The 9,110-nt window shown below is 36.3% G+C and overlaps 1 protein-coding gene and 2 long non-coding RNA genes across 4 annotated transcripts; 1 reads left to right on the forward strand and 2 right to left on the reverse strand.

Moving 5' to 3' along the window:
* The first annotated feature begins 1,172 nt into the window (after positions 1–1,172).
* Positions 1,173–5,754, forward strand: LOC148844490 (uncharacterized). 2 transcript variants are annotated; one of them, XR_016101983.1, is made up of 4 exons: positions 1,173–2,113; positions 2,226–2,425; positions 2,610–2,892; positions 5,506–5,754. It is a non-coding gene; the product is annotated as an uncharacterized LOC148844490 (long non-coding RNA). The 2 variants fall into 2 exon arrangements; XR_016101982.1 differs by having other exon boundaries at positions 1,581–2,113; positions 2,594–2,892.
* A 21-nt stretch (positions 5,755–5,775) lies between these two features.
* Positions 5,776–8,887, reverse strand: LOC148844491 (uncharacterized). The gene is made up of 2 exons (XR_016101981.1): positions 8,631–8,887; positions 5,776–6,281 (listed from the first exon to the last, which is right to left on the reverse strand). It is a non-coding gene; the product is annotated as an uncharacterized LOC148844491 (long non-coding RNA).
* LOC148844492 (zinc finger A20 and AN1 domain-containing stress-associated protein 6-like) lies at positions 6,425–7,487 on the reverse strand. The gene has a single exon (XM_088953651.1). It carries the CDS (start codon positions 7,352–7,354, stop codon positions 6,842–6,844), a length of 513 nt encoding a protein of 170 aa, XP_088809777.1. The 5' UTR covers positions 7,355–7,487; the 3' UTR covers positions 6,425–6,841.
* Positions 8,888–9,110: the final 223 nt, after the last annotated feature.

The following is a 9,110-nucleotide window of genomic DNA, read 5'->3' on the forward strand; positions in this document are numbered from 1 at the left end:
ATGAAAAAAATGAAAAGAAAAATACATAAACAAACAAAAATCACAAAAAATATTCTCCATAAAAATGAAAAAAAAAAACATAAATAAACAAAAATCTCTCATAATGGTGAAAATATTATTGATACAACATGAATGCTTAAAAACAAAAATCTTGCATTTATAATACGATGTCACTCCTACATTTGAATTTTAGCTCAAAAGGCTAGAACTTGGTTGTAATTTGGTGATTGATGAATAAATCCTAGACTACTAGCATCTGAACCCATATTTTTTACAGCGAGTTCCATCTAACCTCATGAACCAATTATGGGCTGAGATAAGTAAGGAAGTGCATAAACTGAGCACTCAACGGTTGAAATGTGGTGAAATTGGGTAGGGATCCACCAGAGGCTGCTGCTGTTGTCTTTGATGAAGAGATGACGGCATTGTGCCTTTTCAGGTGAGGCCAGTGTGCATCAGTTCTGAAATGGAATTATTGTAAGCCCCAAAAAACCAGTTCTACAAGATAGTATGTATCACCGACTAATATTAAAATTCCCGAGCAGTACTCTGTATTTTGGCTCGAGTGATATTTGGTCCCAAGACTTTAAAATGCAATAATCCAATACCTGAATTTTCAAAATGTGACAATCTAGTACTCGAACTTTCAAAATGTGACCATCTAACCTGCCAGTCCGTTAATCAGCCGTTAAATGACATTTAAAAAGTCAAAAATACCTTTTGAATGCTATCTAATTCTCTTTATCGACCATCCAAACATTGACAAAAAGCTAAACAATCCAAAATCCTAGTCTCTTCTATACAAAAAAGTTGATGATGTTTAGAAGAATCTAGAATTTGGGACTGTTCATTTTATTGTCAATGTTTGGATGGTTGATAAGGAGAAATGGCATTCTTAGGGCATTTTTTACTTTTCAAATGTTACTTAACGGCTGATTAAATGACTTGTTAATGGCAGGTACTGTATTGTTACATTTTCAAAGTTCGGGTACTGGATTATCACATTTTAAAGTTTGAGGACTAAATTGTCACTCGAGCCAAAATATAAGATACTGATAAAGAATTTTCCCCTTTTCCAATGAAAATAGCCCCAATTTGTTTAGTCTCAATTAAAATGATGAAATCTATAGAACAATATATTATATCAGGAGCAGCTAAATCCCAACTTTAATGGGATTGTCCTATGAAAACTCGATGCCGACTACAGAATTGGAGACCCCTAAACCTCAAAAATTGTATCGGAAAAGAAAGAAAAATCCATTGCTTCTAGAACAAGGATAAATAGATTTGGGAAGAGTAAAGCAGAGCAAAATTCAAACCTTCTACCTATAACCTGGGATTCTTCAAGCTTGAGTTTACTCGACCAGATCTGAACTATGGAAATGTGGAACTTCTCCGGATGAGTTGCATGCTTGAAGACTTCAGCAAGCAGATTGAAATCCTGGGAGAGAGAGAGCATTTATGTATCTATGTCGGTACTAACTGCTAAGATATTAGAATTTTGTCGAAAAAAACCTCTGAACTAGGTGTTTGTCATTTGTCCAAAAAAATATAAATAGAGGAATGAAAATGGCATTCCAGGGGAGAGGTCGGAAATGGCCATTCCCCGTATGAGGGTATCACATTCCACTTACTCATTCCCATTTCGTTCGACCAAACATCCAGAAATGGAAAGGCCTATTCTGATTCCAATTCTAGGGTCCTATTCCCTCAAACCAAACAGACCCTAAATTCATGAGCCACTGTGAGAGGTGCTGAATACATGTATTTTACTACTGAGGGCGCATTCATTTTTTGTGAAGTTTATGCTATAAGACAGTGTTGTCTATCAACAAGACAATTGAGCTTCCAAGCTCTAGTGGTAGAAAGTGACAACCAGTTTGTTATCAAAACTTTGGAAGAAAGATATTTTGACATTCATCCTTAGGTGTGGAACTTCACGATATTTATAAACTTTTGCCTAGGGGATGCACTTTCTCTTTTGTTCACAGGTGATCTAATGGCCCAGCACATGAGCTGGCTGCAAAGGGTGCCGCCTAGTTGGAGGAGAGTTGGTCGATCCCTTTGGATTGGCTTTTAATTTTGATCCAGGAAGATCGTTTGCAAAGTTCTGGTAATTAGTTTAGTTTAGTTTCTTTTAGTTTCTGTTTCCCTCTTGTTTCTTCTCTTTGTTTGTAATCTTCATTACCAAAGAAAAAAAAAACTTTCCCATGTTCGGATTTCAGGAACAAGTTATTTTCTAAGTAGAAGGTAAATACAATAAAGATGAAAATGTCAAAGATGCCCCCAAAACATAAGGCTTTGCCCATTCGAGAGTTTCTCCACATCTATTGTTCCATCATCTTCATCTTTCTCGCCGTCGCCATCCTTTTACTTGTCACTACTACTGCACTAGTCACCGCTGGCTGCTCATTATTTTTTCCTGGTAAGAATCGTTGTTCCTACTCTAATGTTCCTATGTGATGCACAGATGCATCTTTTTTTCTCTTTCTCTTCGATGTTTGCTCTAGTCTCATGAAATCTCTCTATCTCTCTCACTCACTCATCATAGGAGATTTATTTAAGTAGTTTCTCACATATATTCATCTCTTAGATCTTTCCTTATACAGCGGCACTTCTGTAAAATCGGCCGAATTTACATGGCTGCGGTATTGGAATTGGTGACTGTTCCTCGTCCTGGATTCCGTATGGCCCTATCGTTGTCACCGATGGCTTCTTTGGTTACTACTTCCCTGAACATCGGGAAAGTCTACAGCTTGCCAAAATTTAAGGGTTTAAGGATTCAATCGCATCCTTTGAGGCGCACGTTTGCATTGGTAAGCATGAGGAATAAATGGATTTCTCGATGAGGAGGAAGGATCATATGTGAGGCTCAGGATACATCTCTCAATGGTTAGACCTTTAGCTTTTCTTGCCACTTCCCTTGTTCACTTGAACTGATACTACTCTTATTTTGTTTTATTTTTTGGTTATATGTTTGCCTTTTGTGTGATCTAGATTGTTAACTCTAGGGATATAAACAATTTTGTTTGTCTCTGGAAATGATTGTTGAAAATCCATTTGCATTATAGAGAAATAATTTAATGCTATTTATTGGGTTTTTCAAATGAAGCTAATGCTCTTTTTCTTTGCTTTTTCGGTGTGGTGGGGAGGAATACTAGAGATTTGAACCATTTCTTAATATTCATCATGTGGTTGTTGTGGAAGGAATATTGGAAATTTGAACCATTTCTTAATATTCATGAATCCTTGTTTAATAGTTTGTTTGAGTACTTGAAAGCACATGAAGTTGACTCTTTGTTTAGATAGCTCGATTGGGTGGTAAAAGAACTCAAGTAATTTGGCACACCGGAGTTTTAGAAAAGCTATAATGTGTAAAAGCACATGACATCAAATAAACATTGAAACAATTAATAGATTACTCGCAACACAAATCAGAATGAAACATTAGCCAGCCATTTAACCTTAAACAACATAATGTATTGGTTCAGTTTACTACCCTTCTTTTATAGAGCACAATCTAGAATGAGATTTGACTGTTTAATGCATCACCAAAGTCTTCCATAGAAATGTATCATTTATTGCAATTTACAATATTTGTCCAGTTCTTGGTTTTGCCATCATGTTTACATTTTCAGGTTTGAAGCATATTTGGTTTCCATGTTTTATTTTTTTCTTTGTCTTACTCTGATTTGATTGGTTTGATGAAAAACAACAATAGAGAAGAGGCCACTAAGAAAATATTTATACGACCATCCTAAAAGAGCAGGATTAGCATACTAGTCAGCATGAAGGTGCTGGACATTTTGTCAGGTTATGGCATTGGAAGTTTTTCATCCCTTGTTACTTATAGATGATATAAGTAAACTATATATCACAAGTAGCAAGCTTTGTGGAGTGTATTGAGTACATAAAGACACCATAAGATATAATGTAGCAATACTAGTGGAATTAAGGGCAAAAAGTTGAGGAACTAGGATTTTCTCATGGTTGATGTGCACACACACCCTGCTTTCTAACTAGATGTGCAATTTCTTTCAAAAAATAGAACATAAGTTTAGGGAAAAAGTAAAAAATTGTAAAGAAACAAATAGGCTTAGATACACAAAGGCATGTCAAGCAAGTAGATAGAGGGAAAATAGATGGAATAGCTAAAAGGAAAATATATGGATATTCATGAGATGATGAGGAAGAGCTTAAGTAAGATAAGTAGCAGCAACCCTTGAGGTTTCCTATGAATATTGGATGCCAAACTACTACACTTGTTCCCTCTTCTTTGAAGTTCCACGCAAATGTATCTCTATTCTCTGCAGCAATGAAAGGAGATGGATAGAGCTTAATAGGAGGTTTTTCAACACACAATGGATCTCTTCATAAAGACAACTGGCAACATCCCCCACTTTATATATAAGCCCTGTTATGAAAGAGGTATGGGATTTATCAATCCTATCATTTACCATGAACACACTCCCATCCAAAATTTCTTGTTCTGTACTTAGCTGCAATGGTTGATCTCCATAGTATAATGCTTCATTATACCTCCATCAATTTTTGGGTGTTTTTTTTTTTTTTTTTTGGGGGGGGGGGGCATGGGAGCTAATATTATTATTCTAGCCCATTAGATTGTATTATAATTCACACTTCACCTTCTCCATGAGAATACCTCTTTATGTTTGCTTGAGGGTTAAAGGCAAAGGGGCCATAAATTCTCATAGTTTAATAGTTGCTAAGGTTGTAAACTACATAAAATAAAGGGGAAAGAAATCATTGTTAGTCAATCCTAAAATTTCTCCTCAATATTAGTTTTCATCCATTTATTTGGGATTTAAAAAAGTTGTTGACAAAATAGGTATTATCCAGTTTTAGAAAATTAGTTAATAAATGCTTGTAGGGTCAATTTTGGGTTCTAGGGAGGTGAAGATGAACTCGAGATAGATAGGTTTAAATAAAATTTCTCAAGATAGGAAAATAAAGAAAAATAAAAAACATAAAGATATAACATTTTGTAAAATTGTCTAGGTAGATGACATGCAGGGGGCGACTAAGTTTGATAGTATTTTCTCATTTTCTCATTAGGAAAAAACACTTTGTTAACAATAAAGAGAAGAGATGAGGAATGAAAGGTCATTACCCAATGTTGGTGCCAGATTACTTTTGGCATTATTTTTATTTATTTGTTTATTGCATGACGTGACTGCTTAGATTCAAAGCTGCATTTTCATGGTTGTCAGCCTGAGATTTTACTACTAAATCAAGCAAAGCCCCCCTAGAAGAGATTATACATAAAAAGATAAAAAAAATAGAACCTAACAAAGAGAAAAAAAAGAAGCTAATGCCAATATGAACAAATTATCCCATTACATTATATCATAATGCCATAATGCTTGCTTATGTTTTCCATTTGCCCATGCTAGTCATGTTTGATTTCCATGAGTGTTCCATCCATATGCAAATGTATGGTTTAGATTATGATATTTCATTTGATTCTTGTTTTATTTGCTCCAGACGTGCATAGGATAGGAGAGATGTATAGTGATCATATCCAACAACAATTTTGGAGTAGAGTTGCAGAACTGTTGTATAGGAGAGATGATGTGCAGTAACCATATCCAACCAGAGCTATTGTTCAGTTAGATTCTGATTGTTGAATGCAGAGGTTGTTTTAACGTTTGTGAAGATGATGTGAATGCCATTAGCCCAAACTTGAAAGATGTTGTTCAATTAGATTCTGACCAACAATTTCAACTATAGTTAGCAGCAAGATAATGGTGAAAATTTGCAAAAAAAAAAAGATCTTTATCCAAATGTGTCACACCCGGACATCAAAAATTTTGAGTGGTTCTCATCTCAAAAAAAATTTTTGAGTGATTCACATATACCAGAAAATGTTCTTTCCCCTTCTAAAAAAGCTAAAACTGAAAGGGTAAAATTGGTGGAGGTGAAAAAAATAACAACTTACCCATGAAAGTGGGTGTTGCAAAAAAACAAGAGTTAGTAAGTATTAAGTGCATTTACCCACATAAATGTTTTTTTCCGAAAAAAAACATGGCATGAGTTGAAAAATTATCATCCGCAGCCTGCTGAACAGTCATCAGGCCCATCACATATTCACGTTATCGCGTTCAGCTAATACTTCCTAAAGAAAAGGAGTTACCGCGTTCAGCCAATCCTTCGACTTCCTCCAAAAAATTAAGGCATGGAATCAAACACGTATAAACCGCAGGCTCTCCTTGGCGCGGAAGTGGAGTTCCGTCATCTCATTTTATTTTTTAGTGTTAATCCTGAAGAAGAAAAATCAGATTCAGAGTGTTGATAATGAATATGGGTAATTGTTTCGCACAGGATATGATTTATCTAGCAGGACAGGACAGGAAAACTGGAAAAGCTGCTAAAAATGATAAACAAAATAATCGGCAACTTCCAATCACTACGAAATCATCACACCCTTCTCATTAATTAGATATATGCTGTAACCTGTAAGCCCCAACAGGCAAACTGCAAACACAGGTCATGTTTAAATTTTAACATAACATCTAACCAGATCTGCAAATTTTAATTATTCACATTTGTGGAGAATGGAGGTTACATGCAACAAACACCCAGAAAATATCAAACTTAGAAGCATCTGGTTCACGATCTTTGAGGCAACAAATCGCAACTTAGACCTGGTTTTCTTTCTATCTCCACCTCCTCGTTCTTTTTCTGCCCTAATCTTCATTTTGAAGTGCTTCCCTCTATAAAGTAGACTAAGAGATTTGATATTGCAAACTCACATCAGAGAGATAGCAGCATTATCTTTGTTTTCTGAACATCCATCCATCATCAAGGATCATGACCTCCCTTATATCTTCTCAATCTTCTCAGCCTTCACAACAGGATTTGCCTTGGCTATGGCATCCCGACCAGCACTACGGTAATCGTAAGAGCAGCCATGCTTCTCGGAGTACCGATGAACACGGCAGAATATCCCCCCACACCTGCACTTGAACCCAGTCAACCCAACTCGTTTTTGGCAGGCCAGGCAACGGTTTGAAGGCTGTTTGTTAGTCTCAGATGATGAGGAACCCTCTTGCAAAGTAAGTTTTTCCTCTATATTGTTATTGTTCACCCTTCCAACAACGGGCTCAAGTTGTACAAATGTGGATGTGGCTTGCACCTTTTCAGCAACTGGAGTGACCGTAGATGCCTTGAATTGTTGCTGCTGCTTCACGAACATATCCCTGTAGCACTTAGAACATAGGTTATTAGTTGCAGCACTTCCAAAGAAGCCACAATTGTTTGCACACAAGATGGGGCCTTCTGGTGTCTGGCATTCAGTCTCGTCAGTTTCCATCTTCCAGCTTTCTTGAGCCATTCTCACAAAGTTGAGAAGCAAATTCCAACAGATAGAACAATGGCACAACACAAAATTTAGAACCTGGAATCTGACCAAAACAAAAGCCCTGAAGCTTCACCAATTCTGTTTTCAAAAAAGAGAAAAAACTTTCCCACCTTTGTGGCAGTAACACAGAGGTTTCTAAGCCTCTCAGTCTTTTCCTCTTCTGTCCAGCACCATGGAAGTGCCAATCTTGGAAATTATAAACACCTGATAAGTTCAATCTTATACGTTATTCTTCAGAAATCACATTTAGTGGCCTGCTGAAGGACTCGGCACGAGAGTTAAGAGTAACAATTCAGCTGTTACATCCCAATCTCATTTTCCTCATTGTCAGGACAGGGAACCTGAATTCAAAACCAAACACCCAGAAATAAAAAAAAGAAGAAGCTAACAGAACTGCTTATAAAACATTACCCAACTGCAACCAGATAATGGAAACTGCGATTGAAAATGCGATCCTCAACATACAAGGAAAAGGAGTCAATTCTCACTCATTTTTTATGAGTTTCAACAGTATTAGACATTTCTAGCAAAAAAAAAAAAAATTATATAGATACTCAACAATATGAAAATGATCAGAGCACAGAATGCGAAATCAGAGTTTCCAATTACAGTATAAAAATTCCAGCCAAAATGTGACATCCATGAGACGTATATCTAAAATAACAATACAGACTCCAAAGCTCCAAACATTTAATCGAGGCCTAAATTTACAAACGCTGCTCCCCTCCCTCCCCGATTAATAAAAGCAGGGATAGACAGGAAATCCCCAATGGTCTCTCCCACCATTAAATTCCCAGAACGATAATCAAGATTGCAGATCCTTAAAAAGGATTAGACATGGATTTCTAATTACCCAACAATCCATTAGAACTTGAGAAGCCAATCAATAAAAGAGATCAGAGTCCGCTTTAATGTAATAGTACCCAAGATTTTCCTTTTTCTTCGAATAAAACAGAATCCAAATTGATCCGATCTTTCGAGAAAGAATCCTAAGAATCATAATTCCTAATTACCATGTAATTTCTTAAAAAAAGAAGCCCTAAAAAGAGTATATAAACAATCAAGCATACAACAAAATCAACGTAATTAAAGCGATAATTTTATCCCTCAGCCGCAACAGATTTACAGGAAAAAATATATAAAAAGGTAAAAACCCAACAACTCCATAACCAATAAAAGGCGAAAAAACCAGATTAAGAAACGAAACAAAGAACCTAAATCCAGAGATACAGAGCAATAAAGAGCTGACCTAGTTTTGGAAATTGCTTATCGTTTGATAGATTTACACAGAGAGAGAGAGAGGAAAAGAGAAGGGGGGAAATCTTCTCTGGTTTTGGGTAAGGATTAGGGTTTTAAGGATGTGTTTGTGCAACCACCACCATCTCTGGTCGAATCAGAAGGTTCGCATCTGCCCGTTGCCCGTATCGTCTGCCCGCAAACCTCTGATTATTGGCGGAGGAAATGCACTTGTGTTCTTTGAATTTTGTAAAAGGTAAGACGGAGCATAAAAATCAGGAATATTTTTTATTTTATATATAGAAGGAGAGAGAAAAGAAAAGGACAAAAGAGGTCAATAAATAATTAAAGGGATTGCGTCCAAATTACTTTTTTGCCACTAGTTGTTCGGGCACAGCGGCGTAAAACGGTCATGCATCTAACGGTTGATTTAGAGGAATTTGATAGATCAAACGTTTAAAATCCATCTACGTTGGTCAAACTAATTCGATGA

The sequence above is a fragment of the Nelumbo lutea genome, chromosome 7 (assembly GCF_056320005.1).
Source record: "Nelumbo lutea isolate HS-2025 chromosome 7, American lotus-T2T, whole genome shotgun sequence".
NCBI classification, from domain to species: domain Eukaryota; kingdom Viridiplantae; phylum Streptophyta; class Magnoliopsida; order Proteales; family Nelumbonaceae; genus Nelumbo; species Nelumbo lutea.

Excerpts from the sequence above, each read along its gene's own strand:
- LOC148844492 (XM_088953651.1), bottom strand. The coding sequence starts at position 7,354 with ATGGCTCAAGAAAGCTGGAAGATGGAAACTGACGAGACTGAATGCCAG.